The 20,162-nt window shown below is 52.0% G+C and overlaps 2 protein-coding genes across 5 annotated transcripts; both read right to left on the bottom strand.

Moving 5' to 3' along the window:
* Positions 1-711: 711 nt before the first annotated feature.
* ZFAND2B (zinc finger AN1-type containing 2B) lies at positions 712-6,063 on the bottom strand. Of its 4 annotated transcripts, none has more exons than XM_059476018.1 (9): positions 5,840-6,063; positions 4,610-4,704; positions 4,050-4,181; positions 3,268-3,419; positions 2,705-2,812; positions 2,466-2,535; positions 1,843-1,919; positions 1,165-1,243; positions 712-917 (listed from the first exon to the last, which is right to left on the bottom strand). In XM_059476018.1, exons 1-9 carry the CDS (start codon positions 6,021-6,023, stop codon positions 879-881), a joined length of 936 nt encoding a protein of 311 aa, XP_059332001.1. In that variant the 5' UTR covers positions 6,024-6,063; the 3' UTR covers positions 712-878. The 4 variants fall into 4 exon arrangements, with proteins under 4 accessions (XP_059332001.1, XP_059332000.1, XP_059332004.1 ...); XM_059476017.1 differs by having other exon boundaries at positions 1,165-1,246; XM_059476021.1 differs by lacking the exon at positions 5,840-6,063 and adding an exon at positions 5,453-5,557.
* Positions 6,064-6,296: 233 nt separating this feature from the next.
* On the bottom strand, positions 6,297-20,095 carry RETREG2 (reticulophagy regulator family member 2). The gene is made up of 9 exons (XM_059476016.1): positions 19,835-20,095; positions 17,516-17,622; positions 12,751-12,781; positions 11,880-12,015; positions 10,484-10,568; positions 9,583-9,720; positions 9,174-9,268; positions 8,156-8,291; positions 6,297-7,444 (listed from the first exon to the last, which is right to left on the bottom strand). The coding sequence occupies exons 1-9, from the start codon at positions 20,044-20,046 to the stop codon at positions 6,720-6,722; spliced, it is 1,665 nt and encodes a 554-aa protein (XP_059331999.1). The 5' UTR covers positions 20,047-20,095; the 3' UTR covers positions 6,297-6,719.
* Positions 20,096-20,162: the final 67 nt, after the last annotated feature.

The following is a 20,162-nucleotide window of genomic DNA, read 5'->3' on the forward strand; positions in this document are numbered from 1 at the left end:
CTCCAGGCTCAGGACTTTGTAAGGAGGGGTTCTGTTCTATTGCTGTCCAGGAGGGGATCCCCAGCAACACAACTGGAAGAACAGAGGGATTTCTACCCCAGCAGCATATAACAGGGCCCTGTTTAGGTTTAGGGCAGCAGGAAGGCAGCTGCAACCATCCCATGTGAGCGATGCTGCCATTCAGGTCACTGCCAAGGTTACTTATTCTATTAAACCAGAAAGGAAATGCAGCTCCATTCAGTCTCAGAGAGGTGTTGTGCCCCAGGCGAACAGGGTAAGGCCCAACGTCTCTTGGACATGCAAACAGCAGGGAGGCACCGAGGCTGTGGGGAGCGGGGAAGGGGCTGCTTTCACACTGCCGGGAGGCTGCACATTCAGCCATGCCATGCCCAGGCAAGAGACCATCCCAGCCACATTTGCTCTTTGCTGAGGGGCTGGCACAGCCCTCCCCAGAGCATGGAATCCAGCCCCCCACCACAGAAGGTAGCTACATCCCAGCTGTATGTCTGTGCATGCAGAGACATCCCCACAGCTCTGCCCTTGCCCCACAGTCCCAGCAGTGTTGGGACGTGGCTGTGCCAGCTGTGGGTAAGTGCAGACCCTGGGCTGCTGCTTGCTTTGGTCAGTGTGTACCCAGCCCCGTCCTGTACACTCTTCACCTCCCCAGGAGCACCAGCAATTTGCTGCACTAATTCATATAGGTACTAGGGCTGAAGTGTCAGTGTATATTTGGTTGCTTACAGCTCCCAGGGAGATGAGCTGTCCTTGGCAAGGGGCTCTTGGTACCAGAGCCCCAGGGCATCCATGTGGGAGGCCAGAGCCACTCCTCAGGTCACAAGCAGGATCCTGTGCGCGCTGGCCCAGCCTGCCTCCCCTGCCTACGACATGCTGCAGTTGGATGGCTTTGAACCGTGTGCCTGGAACAGAGAGAAGCACACAGTGAGCAAGGGCAAGCAGGCTCCTTCCTCTCCTACAAGAAGGCACTTCTAGTGCTCAGGTTCCCAGAGATGAGTGCTCAGCAGTGATGCTGCCGCTGCCCCAGGCTGGGCTGCCCTCCTGGTGAGGAAAGCCAGGCTAGACAGAGCCCAGAGTAAGCAGAACCCAGGGAGGCCCCCTCCCTCCAACAGCCCCACAGCAGCAGAGCCCACGGCCAGCCTCACTCACCTGCCGCTGCGACTGCTGGTACTCGGCTTCGCTCGCCGACAGTGCCCGGGCCAGTGCCAGATCCTCCTCCTCCTGTGTGCTGCTGGGACAGTGAGGGGTGTATTGTGTGCCTCAGCCTCCCTCAGGCTCAGGGCCTGGGTGCTCAGAGCCCTTCTGGGCTTCAGCATCTCACTGCAACCCCCAAGCATGTCTTAAGGCAGGGAGCAACTGAGAATAACTTTGAACAGGCATGGGGCTGGGGATCCAGCTGGGGCTGGCAGCCAGGAATTTGGGCCAAGGAGAGCCCTGTTAAGTCCAATCAGTAAGATGGTGCTTTTAGCAGCATTGGGCACTGTGCCTGGGGACATGAGCTCCAGGTGTCCTCCATGAACACCCCTACTCCACCTATCACGCTCCAGCCAAACCCGTTAGCTGACAAGCGGTCAGACAAAGGTTTGCCCTACTGTGTGTCTGTCACTGTCCCCTACCAGCACCCCTGGGGCTGAGGGCTTGCTTGCTGAACAGTTAGTTCCCTGTCAGCTCTGGACTCTTCCTTTTTTCCCCAGTCAGCCAGAGAGGCATCATATGCAAACACGTGCTGAGAGGAATGTTATCCCAGAGGCACATGATGCTTCCCCAGGCACCTTTCACACACAGGGGAGTGCACACCACACCACACCACGTGCTTTGGGGCTGTACCTGGGCTGCTGTGCTGAGCTGCGTGCCGACTCTACCAGGGACATCTCCAGAGCTCGCTGCAGGGCCTCTTCCTCACTCTGAAACAAAACACCTTGTCACCAGCTTGGCCAGGCTGGGGGGCAGGAGGCAGCCCTGAAGCACATGTAGTAGGTACAGTCTTTCCTGGCCAAGGGTGGGCAAATCTTCTCTCTCCAAGAGACCAGACAAAAAAGGTGAAAAACTGGGGCTCTGGACAGACCAGCAGTGCTCTCCCACTGCCCAAGAGGACACATGCTTGCTAATGCAGGAGTATGCCAAGAGTACCAGTGGAAAGCAACTTCCAGTCTCCTTCAGCCTTTGGTGGTACTGCAGAAAGACAGCACCCAAGGAAAATGGCTGGTGCACTTTGTCCCTTTGGGGAAAGCTAAGCACCAAGTGCTTAGCTCTTAGTGCTTAGCTGAGAGCTGTCATTCACAGGCACCAGAGCAAGCTCTGGATTTCCCACAGAACATTCAGGATCACTGTCTGCTAGGGAAGACACAGCTGGGAGCAGTCACCTACAAAGAAAGCATTTGTTGCAGTCACATCCTGCAGTTCTTAGAGGGCACAGAAACCACCCCAAATGGCCAGGCCAAGCCACTCACCAGCCCATTCTGCAGCATGACAGCTGGAGGGGAGGTGCTGTGAGTCTGCGACGCAGCTAGTCTGCCTCCCCTGCAAGCAGAAGAAAAGCTGCATTATTGTCAAGGCAGGGAGCCCTAGTATGACTATCAGTCCTGCCGAGGCACAAGAAGAAGGGGGTTGTCACTCTGGCATTCCACAGAGAGCCAAGATGAGCCTGGTCATGCTCACCTCAGAATTACAAGTCAGGCCACCATCTCACCTGGCACAGGCCAGAGAAGAGGAGCTGTCTGCTGGCCGAGCAGCTCCGCTGCTTGATGCAGTGACTATTTTGGAGGAGGATGCCTGGGCTCTGGTAACTGCAGCATGCCTAGGACAGACAGGACACCTGTGAGAAACTGTTTACCATCATGAGCAATTCCTAGGCATTGAACACCTTGGGATATCAAGCTGGATAAGCAAGACACGCCCCTGGCTCCTCTTCATCCCATGTTGTGGCTGTTATTCCCAAGAGTTTCAAGTGCTGTTTCTCTCCCTAAAACCCTCTACCAGGACAGGCAGAAACCACTGCCTACAGAATAACGGGCTGGGGAAAGGAGCAAGAGCAAAGCAGTCAGCAGGCAGTACTGACAGCTTCTGCTGCAGGACAGACTGTGTACACCAGTGTGCTTGGTGCTACAGGAGGACACCCTGGCACACAGGGCAGGGAGTGTCAGAATGCAGCAGTCCCAGACAATGGGTCAGGAAGAACTGGGCTTCTTCCCTGTCACCAATCTGGCAAACACAGCCCCAGCCCTCCCAGCCTGTTTGTTCTCAGGCCCTCACCCTGCTTTGGAAAGGGGATGCCCTGCCCCACTGCAGTCATGGTCCAGGGGGTGCCGATGCTTGAGGCAGTAGTTCTTGTGGCACTGGTCACAGATCACCTTCATCATCTCCTTCTGCTTGCAGCCAGGCTTCAAACACTTGTTGGTGAAGATCTGAAAGATGACATGGCAGTGCTGAAAAGGAGCACATGCTGTGGGGCTGTCCCCTCTCTCCATGCCAGGCCCTGGGCACTGATCAGCCTTCCCCATCAGCATTATCTTCTGCAAGGCTCTGAAATTTGTCTCTGAATACTTTCTTTAGATGTCTCTGAATAATTTCTTTAGATAGTTCATTAGTAATTCACTGGTGCCTCAGCCTCCGTAGACAGGAGTCTCCACAACCACACTCCAGAACACACAGCAGGAGAAAGAGTGCCTTGCCCAGGGACTCCTGCCTTCCATACTAGTGGAGTGATAGCCCAGGGCATTCCAGCTGCTGCCAGGCTGGATTCCTGCAGGGCCAGCTCCCTGCAGCAATTTCATCTCCTGGCAAGATGGGGTAGCTAATTGCCAATTGCATTTTCCTAATAGCAGCATGCAGTTTACCATCCTTACGTCCCAGGTGGCTGCCCAGCCCCACTCCATCACCACCTTTCTCCCCTGACAGCCTCCACAAAGCCCTGAGGATGCCTCCAGCTCACCAACGCTCCCTGGATCAGCCTGTGTCAGGGCTGAATCTGTGTTGTTTTCATCCCATTGCCAGGCTGTGTCAGAGCTCCCCTGGCAGAGCCCCACAGCTCCTACCTTGCGCTTGCGTTGTGCAGGGTCAGACTTGCAGTCACGGTCAATGTGCTCACCCACCACAACATCAGGCATCTCCCCCCGCCTCACAGGGACTGGGGTGTTGCAGAGGGGACACACTGGGACCTGCACATCCTGCAGAGACAACAACAGGGAGCTGGGAGCAGGTAGCTGGGCAACCTTGAGCACTGCACAGTCATCTCTCTCCCTTTCAGGACCTGCCTACCATGGCTTCCACAGCTTCAGCTGCAGTTTGAGATCCTGCTTGTGACCCTCCAACCAGCTTGAACAGCAGGTGCAGAGGCACAGACATACACTCTGGGAAGGGAAGATGGTGTGGCTGGGAGATGCCCAAACCACTTCACCCAGTGGGAGAGGGAGGGCTGGAGATTTGCGGCACTGAGACGCAGATCCTGGTTTTCAGATACATCTTCACATTCAGTACACATCCCAAGGGTGAGTGCTCAACTGACCAAAGTCACCACAGATTATTATGATGGGTGACTACAAAAGCTCAGCAGCTCCATGCAGGAGGGTGGATGAGATCTGCTCCCTGCACTTACCTTCTTGTAGGCAGAGGTGCAATCGTGCTGGGCATAAGCGATGTGGTCGGTGCAGAAGATCTGCTCGCAGGCATCGCACTTCAGGGGAAGGAAGTCTAGGAGCAGGACATGGCATGGGCAGAGAGCATGGAGATCAGCATTGCCCACCCGCAGTCCAGGGGCCTCTCCGACTTCCCAAAGACAAAACAGTGACCCCGCGGCAAAGCCAGAGCCGCACCTCTCATCCCCCAACACGAAAACAAAAAGGCTGCAGGTCCACAGCCACGTCTTCAGAAATACCCAGGGCTCCTCCTCAAAACGTGCGGTCCCCGAGATCGGGAGTAGCACCCTGAATCACACGGAGCTCCCCGCGGGCTGCCGCCCTCAAACCGGTGGGGAGTGATGCTGACAGTCGCTACGGGCTGAGCCCACCGGGATAACCGAGGTATGGAGGGGTCCCAGGGCACCGCCGCGTGCGGCCTCCCCAGCCTGCAGCACCCAGGCCTGGCACGGGGGTGCCTGTCCGGGCCCTGCCCCGCTATCCCCGGGCAAGAGCCGCTGCTCAGCCGGGTACAGCCGCGTACCCGGACACAGGCACCGGCGGAAACCCGGTGTACCGGCACGGACAGCCAGCCCCGCCCTAGCGGGGTGCCCGCGGGCAGCAGCAGGATCAGGGAACCCCTCCGCCATGGGCAGCACGGGCGACACGTCCCGCCCTTCAAGCCCCGCTACCGAGCGGGCGCCCGGCACCGCCCCGCCGCCTCCCCGCAGGCCGGGCTGCCCGCTCCGTGCCGCCCAGGCCCAAGGCCGCGGCCGTGCCGCCGGCGTGCGAGCCGTGCGCACCCCCCGGGCTCCCCAGCTCACCCAGGCGCTGGCAGGCGGGCCAGGAGCAGTGCGCGCCCAGGTCCGGGAACTCCATGGCGGCACTGCCGCCACCGGCACCTGCGGCCCCGCCGCGCCCGCTTCCGGCGGGGCGTCACGGGGCGGGACCGGGCACAGCCCCGCCCCGCCGGGCACAGCCCCGCCCCGCCGCCCCCTCGCCCCTCCGTACGCCCTTGCTTCGGGAGCACCGCGGGAACAGCGGCTCCAGAGACCCGCCCGGCGCCCGGGGAAGGCTCAGGGCAGGGCAGAGTCCACGAGGGCTGTGGCCAGAGCCATCCTGCCTGCCAGGCCAGCAAGAATTGTCTGCCGCCATGGGACAGCTTGAACTTATCCCTCCATGCTGTCTCCCGTGCCCCAAGGGAAACCAACCGCGGATCCCGCCGCGTAACGAAGCTCCTGGCTCTATTCCAGTCACCTCGGAGTCTTCAGGTGCCATGCTACGATGCCCAGCAGAGCACAGATGGGGTGTTAGAAGGGTCAGTGGTGCGGAAGGCAAGAGATGCCACGGCAGTAAAAAACTGGAGTACTGAACAGGGCCAGGAGTGAATTTCATTGATTGCAAAAAAATCAACTCCACAGCCACCCATAACAGAACTCAAATGAGACAGGGAAAAAAAGCAGGAATCACCCAGCATCCTGTTCCAGCAGTGACACAAAAGACAGTAACAGTCTGCAGAAGAGGTCTCTTTGCACAACACCCGTCTGCCCTTGCCCCCTTACTGCTATCCTCTGCTTCAAAGACCCCTTTCCCTTTGCTTGCCCCTGAGAGCCACATTTGACTGTGCACCCCATCCCTCCCCCCAAACAAAACCAATGAAAGTTAAAATTATTTACACTTTTAGCCATTTAAAAACCCAATAAAATAAGATTGCATATGTCCTACTGGGGATGTGGGTATTAGCAGCAGCTACAGCTAGCTCGGTACTCAGCGTGCAAAACAAAAGACAAACAGAAGACAGACCGAAATACTGCACCATTACTAGGAAGCGTTTGCTGGGGTTGGTGTTTCAATTATGGCATAAGGCTTCTAGGAGCTGGCTCCTCCCCAGCTGCAGGGCCTCCTGCTCAGCCAGTGAAGGCCAGGCTCTAGAAGGATGGAAAGGATTCATTATTCCAGACACAGCACATTAACACTGATGCGTTTCCATCCCAGTCAACACAAACATCTAAAAACCCACTGCACGTTCACTGTGTGAGTTTTTCCTTCTTTCCAGTGATGATGGAGGAAAAGGGGGAGCACAGGTAAGACCTAAGACATAGATGTTGCTGTCATCACTGCCTCCTCCTCATCTCCTTGCTTTGGCAGCTCAGCAAGCATGGGAGAGGAGGGAGACGGAGCAGCCTCTTGTGCCTCCTGCTCCTCTCCAAACCCCAGCTCTACATCTATTTGCTCCAGCTCCCCCTGATCCAGTAGCTCAAAGTCATCTGCTTCCTCCTCATCCTCTGGTGACGCTTCTGTCTCTGTCTCCGCCACTTCGCTCTCTGACAGGTGTGCTTGGAAGCTCAGTTTCTCTTCAGGCTCCGTGGGGAGGAACTCGGAGAGAGGGGGTCCCTCGCTGGCCTCTGAGGACCGCAGGAGGGCGGACAGGGTATTCTGCACCGCTGTGGTGATGGCAGTGGTGACGATCTCCTCGCTCAGTGTGTTAATGCAGATGCCCAGGCCTGGGGCAGGGACAGTCTTTGGCTCTGCATTGCCTCCTGCCGCTTGCCCGCTCCCATTGAAGTGCGTATTTACAAAATGGAGAGGAGACGCGAGGCGAAGGATGGAGAGGTCAGAGTCCGTGGCCTCTTTGTCTGCTGAGTCCAGCTCACAGGCAGCGTGGGCAAGCTCAGGACCCAGAGGCACACCAAACGCGTCTTCATCACTCTGTGGTCCCAGGTCTCTGGAATGATATTCTTCCACGGATGGAAACTCTGCCAGGTCCTTGGAAAATGACTCCTCTGGCTCACTGTGCAGGCTCTGCTGATCCAGGTCTGAAAGGCACCAGCATTAAGGTACATGTTCCCTCACCCTGACCTCCCACACACCTTCCCCAGCTGACACACCACAGCTGACTTTAAGGTACCTTCCCCGTCCTTGGAGGACAGCAGGAAGAGGTCTGCAGTTATTCCCTTCTGCCAGTGGCACGATTCATGTGTAATGTTTCTTTTGTGATCCTGTTCTATGTGCTCTGTGCTTAGAGAGGACTTCCTGCTCCAGTTCACACTCTCTGCATTTAGAGCTCCCATTAAAACTCCCAAGGGTCAGGGAAATTGTGTTTACATCACCTGCCTGCTCCTTCCCAGACACCCAAGTGGCCACTGAGTGGTTACCTCTATGTTCTTCACCACTAACCAGTCCTTCTCTGAGCTAGTAAGTCTGACCTGTTTCACCCAGCATCATATATCTGTGTGTGACTATTCTATTCAGTTATTTCTGTGGGACTTTGTGGGTGGCCTTGCTCCCTTGTTGGAGTCACAAGACTGCATTGCTTTGTGGGGCAATAATTAGAGGCTGATATCCCCTCAGGACCAGCTTATGATCAGCCATGAAGTCAGGGCATGCTGCACTGCTTTTTCTTCCTCCTTTCAATGCTCTTCCCATGCAAATAGCTGGGTTCTCTCCCTGTCCTCCCATTTGTATGACCCATTGTTCTGGGCTAAACCACTGAGGATAAGGGGGCAGCAAGGTGTTCCATTATGTACCTTCAGAAACGTCCGTCAGCTGTGGGGTGGTAGCCCTTGAAACAGAAAAGCCCCCACTCTCCAGGATAGAAGCCTCCTCATCAGAGAGCTCAGAATCTGTGATTGACAGTGCCAGGGCAGTTTTCTTCACATCCACCTGCATGGGATGAAGGCAGAGAGACAAATTCCTGTGTGTCTAAGTACCCATGATGCCTATGGGCACCTGCAAACCTTCCAGGCAGAGGTCCTTGCTGGAGGGACAGTATGCTGGCAAAGTGCTCCCTGCACTGCAGGGAAGGGTATCTCAGCTCACTGACTTTCCTGCAATAAATCACTGCCCAAAGGTTTGCCTGCTCTCAGTGAAGAACACAAAAGAGGCAGCACAAGATGAGATGAGACTGTAGGAGTCTCAGAAGGCTTTGATCCTTCTCCTGGGATCACCAAGGAGAACACCCCTTCCCTTTTGCATTCAGAGTGCAACAAAGCCTTCTACAAGTAGCAGTGGTTCAAGTATCCACATTCCTTTGGAAACAAACTTCCCACCTCACAGCCCAGCTACGTGCCCAGAGCTGCTGCTCAGTTTGTTTCCGAGGTGCGAATATAGAAAGGTCACACACAATCTGTCTGAAAGCAGAGAACTGTGTAAGAGACACTAGAGCTGCTCAACTCCCTTTTCCGGTTTTGAGGAGCCTCTGCACATTACAGCAGGGAAGTTCATTTCTTCAGGAGACACTCACATTCTCTGAGCATGAAACATAACCATCAAAGTAATTCTGAGGTCAGCACGAGGCTGGGGCATGGCTGGCCCTGCCCTACTATGGCATCATCAGCTCTGTGGCACCAAGTTCTCAATACCCAGATTGGAGACAATGCCCTTCATCAAACACATGACCTTTTCCCCTTAGAATTCTGCAAAGAGGTGATTTATTTCTCTGCTGTGTGTTATCATTGTTGCTGTACTCAGATGACTCCTTGGCTCTCAAGCTGCTATAGACCAGGGAGGAGGGACTGGCTGCTGCTAAGCTCTTTGACCTCTTACCACTGGGGAGAAGCCTGACAGCTCTGCTTCGCTCTCACTCTCTGTCTCTGCTGTTGGCTCATCACCTGCTGCAGGCTCGCTCTTCCCTTGTCGTTCTGTGAGAAACAGAAGAAAGGCTTTACATGACACTGAAGGAATTTTCTGCCTTTATACACCATTATCCCCTACTTCCCCTGTGAAAGTGCACAGGGTTCCTGGAGACAAGCATAATCTGTTGCTCTCATGTGCTGTTCTCAGGATCATCTGGGAGCACACAGTTGCTCTCCACAAAACCCTTAAGTTTCCACTCCTGCTCCCCTGCAGCCTGTCACCACACAGTGCTGGCAGACATGGTCTCCTATAGTCCTTCTGCTACAGCTCCACCCTAGGAATACAGCATCAAAAAAAACTAGAGAAGTTGGTTCCTTACTCTTCTTCTCGTGCTTGTGGTGCAGCGTCTCTGCCTTCATACTGTAGTCCAGTTTCATCAGGACAGGCTCCAAACGCGTGTACATCCTCTGGATCAGCTCATGGTAGACCACCAGAGGCCACAGCAGAATGCTGAGCACTGCGGACATGGAATGCAGCAGTGTGAGAGACAGATCAAGCGCAACCTGACTCTTCCCGTAGTGGCACTGAGAAAATCTTCAAGGGAAACACATTTCAATGGCATTTTCTTTCCCATCTGACTGCCTAAAAATCCTCATCCATGGTTCTTCTTACTCATTGCAAAGCTGCTTGATTAACCAGGTTTTACTGCCAGATCTTAGATAGAATATAGATTTATGTTAAGATGAAGCACAAGCCCTCCTCTTCAGCCACTGCACCCCAGACCCAACATGCAAAAGAAGCCCTAAAATGAGAATTAAAACTAAGTATTACCAAAATTTCTATATGGGTAGCTGCATCAAGCTCCTGTGTAAATGCACTCACAGCAGAGCACCAGAACGGAGTTATTAGGGACTCATGATGCAGTGGAAAAGGTCCATTTACCCAACATGCAGCTTTGCTAACAACACTCTCGATATGGATTTGCCACCTTAGGAACTGAGACTGTAACTTCCTGCTTCCCTGGAGCCTCGGCCAGCACAGCCTCAGCAGTGGGGAACAGAGGGCACCAATGTTTTAGTCACGGCTCCCTCTCCTGCCTTTGCAGGCGTACTGCATGCACGTGCTTACAGAGACTTCCTGGAACACATTCCCTGTAAACTGATTCACCATCTAGCACAGATCCCCTCGAGAAAACTACAAATCTGCTTTTACCAGCCTATCAACAGCACAGTTAGGTCATGTCTCAGCTTAAGTCAGACAAGAGCACTGCTTATACTCACAAATGATGTAGGAGATCATTATGCCTGGAACATAGTGTCCAACTACAGCCAGAATCAGGCAGCCTGAACAGACACTCATGCAGAACTGAAGGAAGAGAGAGGAACAAACAGAAGTGACAAGAGGCAGAGATACATCTATGCAACCCATGCCAGAAACCCATTTAGTGCAACATGAGGGATGGCCCTAACCAAGTCAGTCAGCCAACTCTGCACCAAGTACATTCAGGTGCTGACAGTCAGAACTCAGCTCGGTTGGGTTAAGCTGTAAGCATTAGAGGTTCAAGTGCTGGATGACCAAGGTAACCCAATGCCCCAATAAACAAATCAAAACTTTATCAGACAGTTCTTTATGAAGTAAATTATATTCCTTGAGGATATGATGGAATATTGCAAATTGCCACTTGTACATCTCTCTGTAGAGCTCAGCACTTCAGGAGAAAACTGTACTGTCCTGGCAGAGACAGGAACCTGTTACAGAGTCACCAGATGCTGTGCCACTGCTGTGCCATAAACCAGCTGGCAGAAGCACTAGCAGAGCCCACGCTCCCATCAGACCAGGACCCTTCTCCTCTGGAAAAAGTGAAGTGTAATGGTGCAGCCCCTGGCTTGTCTTACATTCTCCTGGGGGCAGGTGGGGGAAATGAGAATAGACAATCGGCAAACCAGGGCATGGGTTCAGTTATGGACTATATCCTGCAATCCTGCATAATGGAGAGGGTCTGCAAAAGCTAAGGTTCCTCTATGGGCTTTGCTCCCAGTGATTTAATTCTTTATGGGCATCTTTGGACCTGGTCTTCTACTCCCTGGGACAGAAAAGGAGCAATAAGCAGGGTTAGAAACCCATTCCTTTCAGCACACTGGATGCCAGAAAGCCTGACACAATCCTAGTGGTTGGTCTGTCCTGCCTTTTCTGATGCTAAGGCAGTTCCTGTCTATAAATCCTTTCCAAACAACATATCACAGCCATTAGAGCATGTTTAATGACAAGTTTCCATGCACTCAGAAACAGCGTTGCATTATGACTTCACTAGCAACAATCCTGGCTAGTGAAATAGGACCAGCTTAAGAATGGAGCTCATAAAAGGGCCAGAGACTGTAGGCTTCCCTTTTTTCTCCCCAGTCCCAATCTAAGAGTTTCCTTTGCACACTAAGAAATGAAATCTAGAACAGCAAGCCATTCTCAGGAGAGGTTAAGTTCAGCTCCAGTTTACAAATACTGGAAGTCAATTATTCATTATTTAAACTTCCCATGGCACAGAATCTGCAAGGAACGAACAGCAAATATTGGACAGGGATAGTAATTGTAAAAATACTGAATTTACATTCTTCCATTTCTTAAGGCACAAGTAATGGAAATAAAAGCCCCTGCACAGAAGAGTAGGTATCTCCAGCTTACCTTGGCAGGATTTTGCCTCTTGTACTGTAGCAGTTCCTGCAGGTAGAGCCTGAAGGTGACCCAGCTCTCTGCCAGACAGTGGCACAGCTCAGGGACACTGAGCAGGTGAGGTTGTGCCCCTGAAGTCACCCCCTCACTAGAGACAGACAAGAGCAAGAAGACAATCTTTGAACATGGTCTGTTTTCCTGGGGGACAGGAACAGCTGCACCAGGAAGAAGAGTTCCCTACCAAAGCTTGACAATACTGACTGCATTTTCAACTGAACTACGTAATATGCTCGATTTGGTGACAGTTTTTCCCTTTAATCAGGAAGAAAGTCAAGAGACACCTGAGCAAAGCAGCAGCAGATACCACGCCACAGAATTCCCATGCCACAAGCCCAAGATGCAAAGCAGTTTACTCAAAGCCACACAGACAGAAGCACTGGAGGTGGAACTAGTTATATGGCCTCCTCTGGCACCAAGTCCAATGTGGCAGAATGCAGTGCTCAGACCTACAGCCACAGCCAAGGATGCCAGCCACGCCACCAGAGAGAGCACGTTCAGCCTCTGGAAGTCAGTCTCAGTGATCTCCTCCTCTTTGGAGGACTCTTAAAATAGCTCAGGACAGATCCAGGGAAGAAACCTAATAACTCCTAGCATCAGAAGTACTTGAGCTTTGTGGCTACTGAAAGAACACTAGCTTTCCCCAGAGTCCCAAACTGTGGCTCCTGAGCTGGTAAGCAGCTACCAGTGTGGAAGTCACTAGCAATGTTTCACAGTAGGAGCCATGCAGTTTATTAACAACAGGAAAAAAAGGCAGGTGAGATCACCATACTAAATTAAGGCTTCCCCACTATCCCCACACCAAGGAACACATCTGTGAATTTACCTCTCTCCTCCTGGCTCCTCTGATGGCTGTGCTGTAGAGAGAACACAGCAGATTAGTCAGCCAAGTAAAAAATACAACCCGACATTTTTACCAGTTGAACAGAGCAGAGCTGCAGATGTATCATCCCTAGTTCTGGATGCACCCTGGGGACCCTCTTTGTGCTCTCATGCAAGCAGGAATTGCTGGCTTGGAGCCTGAGCTGAGGAGGCTTTAACCAAGTGTGCCTGGAGACTTGGAGCAGCAGAGCCACCAGCACACCTTGCAGCCCAACACACACACAGCAGCGCACTCATATGTGTACCGTGGCGCTTACATGGGGCTGTCTGCTCCAGGAATCATGCAGCTTTTCCTGGTGTCCCACATGTCTGGGCAGTGCCATTCCCACAGTGGGTGCCAGCACTTGTCATTCAAAGGGGCCTGCCAGCACAGTTTTGGAGCTGGGCAAAGCTTCAGCTTCCATTTCGGAGCTAAACATGGCACCAAGAGGTCTGAGCTGCATTTCCCACTGACCAGGCCCAGTCCTTGGCAGAATGCTATGTACAAATACCAAAGATGTCCCTGTTGTCTCCATCCTCTCCCATGGAATTAAGTAACAAATAGCAGTCTTGTGCATAATTTTCTAATTTTAGGGCTCTTTTATGTCCCCTGACAGCCTTTTGTGCCAGGCATAGATGTAACTATACTCCTAAGGTCCATCACTCTGGGTAAGGGAAAGGCTCTCCCATTCCCCTCTGACTGCAGCCAGTGATGATCAAACAGGGACTTAGTTAATGCAGTACTGAAAACAGGAGTGTTGTGTCAATAGCAGAGGTCATGTATGATTATGCTCTGCTTTTATTTACACTGAAAAAATTTCTACAACTGAAAACAATTTCAACAACTGAAATTCATCAGCCTGGTTGCTCACAGATTTGCATATCTGTGATATCAAGCTGACTGGTATCTCAGGATGTACAGGGCTCAACCAAAGCTCTTCTATCAACACAGTCTTTGTAAGTCTCCTGTGTTTAACAATGCCCTGTTCATGCTCTGATAGCTCACTGAGTTCTACCCTCCTGTACCAGTCTGCCTACTGTCCTAGAGCTGGCAGGAACTGAGATATCTTTAATGCTGTCTGACCAGCAGCAAACTTGGTGCATGAGGTTATCACCCTAACCCTGTCCCCTACACTGCACATCACCATGTCAACAGAACTGAAATAAAGGAAGAGAGTTTAACCTCAGAGACTAGACTTATAGTTGGAAATGGGCTAAAGAAATGCAACGTGTGCAAAAAGGGGTTTGAATCCTCCCTGAAGTCACCAGCCAGGCACAAAGCCTAAGAGTGGCAGCGACTCCCTCAGGCAAATGCACCAAAGATGTGAACAACCACCACTGCAATCACCCAGTGAGACTTCAGACTCCACCCAGCCCAAGCCACAGAAGAGATCAACTGCTTGTAGCAGCCCCGCCACTGTTCTCCCAAGACACAGGGTGCTGGGCCAAGTCTGCCAGACTCCTCCTCCCGCTGCAGGCACTGCACCAGCCGGCTCAGCAGTGGAGCAGGAGGCCAACCACCCGGGGAGGAGGCGATTCTTTGAGAGCGTGACCCAGATTTCCAGTAATCAGGCCTGACAAGAGGAGCCCACTGCTCTCAGCCTGGGCTGCCCATCCGCTCCTCTGCCCACGAGCAGTTGGCATGGCGGCTGGGGCAGCTCACAGAGGGAGCCTGAGCTGCAGTGTCAATGTGATGGAGGCAGCTCCACCCCCACAGGGCAGCTGCTCCCCTCCTGCAACCGCCATTGCTGTGCTTTGTTGTTGTGCTCAGGAATCTAAAGCTGCTTAACTGCAGCACACAGAAATCCAGCTCTATCTCTAAGCCTCATCCATCACCTGCACTAAATCACCACTGGCACTGGCAGTCTGTGAGGGCTGGCTACACCAGTTGTACAGTGTACCAAATGAGGAGCTAGGATGCTCTCCACCTCTGCTGGACAGATGTGCCAGCAACCCAGTAAGTGGGACGGCACAGGAACCCCACTCCTCTCGACTGGCTGCAGTCATCCAAGCCATCCAAAATACGCCAGCAGAGGGAGTGAAACAATTCTCAGTTGATCCTGAAGGTTTCAGAGACACTTTGGGGAGCGGAACATTTCAGCAGGCTGCAGGGTCTTCACGTGATTTCAGCTGGCAAAACACAAGCTGTCTTTAAGATCAACAGTATGTTGCTTCCTGTAGTAGAGCAGTCTGCCTGCTGGCCATCTCAAAGCATTGGAGTCTTAGACCAGTTGTAGGAACATCCCAATCCCAAAAAACGTAAAGCATTTCCAAAAGGAAATGTTCCCTTAGTTAAGGCTTAACTCCAACCTGTGCTGAAATACTGTCAAGCACCAGTATAACTAAGTTGGCAAACAAGACACCCAGAGCTGGTCTCAGATTATCAATAACTGGCTGAAATCTTTCTGTCAGCATTTCACACTGGACTGTGGATTAATACAAATCACTTGACACAGACCAGACTCTTCTGAGAGATCAGACAGCCATGCAGGAGTTTAGGTTACACGTTGGTACTGACAAATTATTGTTGATGGATTCCTTGGCTCTTACAGGTTTTCAATGCTTCTCCAAGAGACATTCTTCATCTGTGTGTAAACTTCAGCTAGAAAGCAGGGGCCCTTTTTAAGGAGTACTAGCATTCAATTGCAACACAACTTTTGCTAGAGCTCTTCCATGCTGCACTCTCCTGCACTGACCAAAACACAGCTGCTAAACAGTGATGCTACCAAAACATTCCTACTTGACACCCATTTCAGGTGAAACTGGAGATGCTTCCCAAGTCCTTAAATAGTATCTAAGTAGAACTCCATGTTGATATTGAGGAAATACCCTGCATGGGAGCTGAAAATATGCAGCCCCTTCTGAAAGGGCCTAAAAAGTTGCACATCTTGATGCTGTTAGCGTAACCCTGATCACAGTGTGTGAGCAACTGCAAAATACATGCTGAGGTTTTAGCATTCCTTCAGAAGTCATCTTATAAGCAGTCATCTGAGACACACACACTGTCACAAGCTGAGGTTTATATGTATGTGCTGAGTCTTGAAGGTATGGTACTGACCCATGTCCCAGAACTCCAGAAAAGACTAACAGGAAGCACTAAGGAGGGTAAGCCACAAAGGTGCAGCTCTGCTTCAGCAGGAAGTGGGAGTCAAACAAGAACCCCTAAGTGTTCAGGAGTACCAATTCAATGGGAGGCCCCTCAGGAATGCAAAGCACCACTCCTTCCTCATGGCAGCAAAGGAAGCACGGTCCAGTGGGTCATGTCAAAATCAGGGCTGTGGCCTAAACAGGCACATCAGAAAGGTGTCCCTGTTCTCTGCAGCAGAAAAGCAGGAAGGTGTGAAATAAGTGAAGAACACTGAGAAGAGGTGCAGTGGGACGTGCACCAACTTCTAGAAGAGCTGATAGCATAGGATGAGCCTAATCTCTGGTGTTGCTTTTTCGTTTGCTTTTCTTTTTTATTCTTCATGGCTCTGCTTCATATATATTGATTTCAGTATGAATTTCCTATTTCTTCTATGACAACACAACTTTTACAGGCCAAGTACTTGCTGGAATGATTCCACCCCCACCTGCCTCAATGACACCATTCTGTACTGGACACCAGGCTTTTGCATTTCTGGACATGTTTCAAGAGAGGTGGTTTGGGTTGGCTTTAAACTATTCCCTTAAAAAAACAATGTGAATAAGCAGGAAATTAAATTGGCCAGTCCAGTTTAACTGCCTGGTTACCTGAACCACACAAAGCAAACAGTTTCAAGACTACAGCTGTAACATACTAATCTTATCAGGATTTCTGTGAAAGCACCCTTTAAGTCAGTTCCCTTTTAGGTCAAATAAAGGGCACCTTACAAACACACATATAGAGGGGCTTTCATTCAGAAACTCTCCCTAGAGTAGAGAGGCAGGGATGGAGGGCCCTGAGCTGCCTTTGAACAGTGGCAGTAGATGCAGTAGGCAGGTCTGGGCTCTGTCATTTAATAAACTCCAAAGAAGGAGGCCCTCAAAGCAGACAGCAGCCAGTCCATGTCTACCATCTTTGTGAGGCCATTCCTCTTGCTGCTTTTGTGCCTAATGTTGGCACAGACCCTTCAATAAAAGGGAAAGATAAGAGAGGTGATCAGACTCACTGATTAGGTAGAGATCAGATGCTGTTCAGTACAGGTACAATACACTAACTGTTGCTGCTGTCAGACTTCATCATCCACTCTGCTACCTGCCACAAGAAGTGGCTCTCATTTGCTCTGCTTCTTTCAGGGTGCAAGCCCACATTGAACTTAACTAAAACCAATGAACTTCCCTCCCCTCCTTGCCTTCCCTTCCCTTCCCTCAGCTCAGCTGGCCATAATTGCTCAGACTTGAAATGATCTTTTTGCCACATTTTCAGGAGAGAAGGGACACAGCAGAAACACATCATCCCTGTAATTAGCTTCCCTGGCAAGCTAGCTAGGCCCCTTAGTCACTCTCAAAATTAGCCACTCCCAGAATTTCTCAGCACTGGGAGCAATTCTCCATGCCCAGAGTATTAGGATACATGCTCAGAGTATTAGGATACATCCTAATCCTCTGACACAAAAGGATAAGAGGCAGCACCAGTACCTGGGCCTGCAGTTAAAGTAGGAATGGGGCTTACATGACTGCTGAGAGTGCCCAGGAAGGGCCAAAGGCACAGCCCAGCAGCTGGTAACACTAGAACCATATCACTGTCTACAGTGCTAATCATCACATACCTGAGAAATCAAACAGGAACCTGGGTTTCCACTTCTCCAACAAGAGGATGCCAAGAAGGGACATGCTGAGGAGAAAGAGGGGTCTCAGGGAGGTGGAGGAAAACAACCTAGAAAGGAAACAGAAATTGTTAGACAGGCAAAAGGCAGTAAATTACTGCTCCTGGTGAGCAAACAGATACAGCTCAAAGCAGAAATCCCCAACTGCTATGGGCCACTGTAGCAAGCATTGTACTCTGCAGACACCCACCCACACCACAGCACATTCTCAAATGGTGCCTTTGCCCAACACCAGACAGCTGACTCCCTGCCATCTTCCAATGCTCTCCTTCCCTGCTTCTGAGCTCCTCCCTAGGCTGCAAAACAAAGCTAATGCTCACTGGTACAGGTCCCTCCAAAGCCTCAAGGTGGAGGCTCTAGATAACATAAAGACAAACTGCTGTAGCAGAAACTGCTTGCCACTCAGCCTGTTTGCTGAAAACCTACATCCCATTTGTGATGGCAAGGTCCAGCATTACATGCAGGTAATGCATCTTGCCAGTCTAGGTGCCCATTCTCTTATCACAAACCTCTCCCTGTTTGACCAGAGCCTAGCTAGCACTTAAATGGTTTAGTTGCTCACTTGACTTTATCATAAAACTTTTCATGTCCCACATCCACACACTGGCTCAAGCCACTTGCCAGCTCACACAATATTACTCACACACAGCTGTGCAATGCCACTCAAAGAGTTTATCTGTCCACTCCACAGAGATTTGACAGCAAAGGTGCCAGGGTGCCACCTGTGCCAGCAGTAGCTGTCTGCATTCATCCTTTTCCCTAGTTCAGAAGAACTGCTTTTAACTCACTCAGAAAAAAAAATACAAGGGAAATGAATTCACCTTCACCTCTTTAATGAATATTCCTTTCCAGAAAGGAGGAGCAGTTTTGCTTTTTTACCCTGCTCCTCTTCAGTGAGTGTTTGCCAGTAACTAATGACAAATACACTGAACAATGACTGTAGTCAGAGAGAATTTCACAGTGCAGAGCAGGGAGGGGTTCCCACCAAGTCACAGGTGGAGAACTGGAAGTGAAATGTGCCTCACTGGGCACACACAGAACAAAAGCTGCACTTTCCATGGGCTTACAGGACCTTTAATGACCTAAACAATGACACTTGTACTCCTCATTGAACAGCAATTCTGTAGCTTAACACATAATCTCTGGAAGAATTTCCTATTCCATCTCATTTATGTATTTCAGTTTAAAGATGCTAGCTGAATCCTCTGTGAGACCCTAAATGATTTTTCTTCCTCTATTTAAATCTCTCTCTGCTGTCCCATATTTTGGGACTCTTTGTTCTTCTCCACCTTTTCACGCAGTCTCTGGGCTGTCATTGTCTATTATCCCTGCCATCTCTCCTATCACCTGCCCCTCTCCCCCTCAGTCTCACTTCATAGCTCTGCTCTGACTTTTCAGCAGGTAGAGTAGTCCAAGAGTTTAGTAGCCAGAGCTACCACGTACACTTCTGATAATCGTATAGATGAGGGAACAGAACATAAGCTGCCTCATCAGAGAGACTTTGAAGGCTGTTTCATCACTTATTTTTCTTTCCCTCCTCTAACTCCAGAATCTGCCCCTTCCTATTTCATCTGCAACCAACTCTATCCCTGGCCACTTCTGACCTTTCCTGCTGGGAAGGCCACTGGCTGAGAGCATTTTCATCAGTAAAACTGACTCACTGTTTATACAAACAAACAGGATGTTTTTCATTCCCATCCACAGCTGGGCTCTGCCACTCACACTCCCATCTCCCCATTTCCCTGCCGAAGGGGCAGAGAAGGGAAAACAGGAAAGGGGGAAAGCTGTCGCGCCAAAGCGCCAAAGCCGAGTGAGAAATCAGCACCTCCGGGGAAAGATTACCGAGCAGAAGGGTTTAAATAAAACGCCCCAGGGCAGCTGCCGATGCAGGAGGCCGTGGAGATCCCTGACCGCAGCTACCGAGTGAAACGAACTGATAAAAACACGGATGCAAAAATTAAGCAGAAACGTGCCCGGGCGAGGCTCCAGTTGGGCCCATCTGTATTTTATTATCGCGGGACAAGGCAAATCCTCCTGGCACTTTCTCCCTTCAGGGAGGGGCCTGTTTATGCCTGTCAGAGGAAAACAGCGCGGCTACTCCCGGCCGTGCACACCCCACGGCGGTGCGGGCTGCGGGAGCGCACGCCGCCGGAACCCAGGCACATCGCCGCGGGCCCCGGAGCCGTGCCACGCTGCGGCCACGGGCACGAACCGGACGGGCGGCACCGACGGCTCCCGATCCCCCTTCCCGCCCCAGCTCACCAGAGGGCCCCGCCGAGCGCGGCCGCGGTGACCAGGCTGTGCAGCGGCCTCTCCCACACCAGCAGCCGCTGCGCCGTCGCCAGCGCCGCCTCCCAGCCCCGCAGCCGCTGCCGCAGCGCCGCCGCCAGACGCGCCGCCGCTGCCGCCGCCGCCTCCTCCTCTTCCTCCTCGGCCGCCGCCGCCGCCGCCTCCTCGGCGCGGCCGCTCGTCATGGCTGCGGGGGGGGCAGAGGGCGGAGGTGCCGCTGTCACCGGCCCGGGCGGGCGGCACCGCCTGAGGGACCGGCGGCCGCTGCCGCCGCGCGCGTGCGCCCGGGGACGGCCGAGGC

Source organism: Ammospiza nelsoni, chromosome 7 (genome assembly GCF_027579445.1).
Source record: "Ammospiza nelsoni isolate bAmmNel1 chromosome 7, bAmmNel1.pri, whole genome shotgun sequence".
Lineage (NCBI taxonomy): Eukaryota > Metazoa > Chordata > Aves > Passeriformes > Passerellidae > Ammospiza > Ammospiza nelsoni.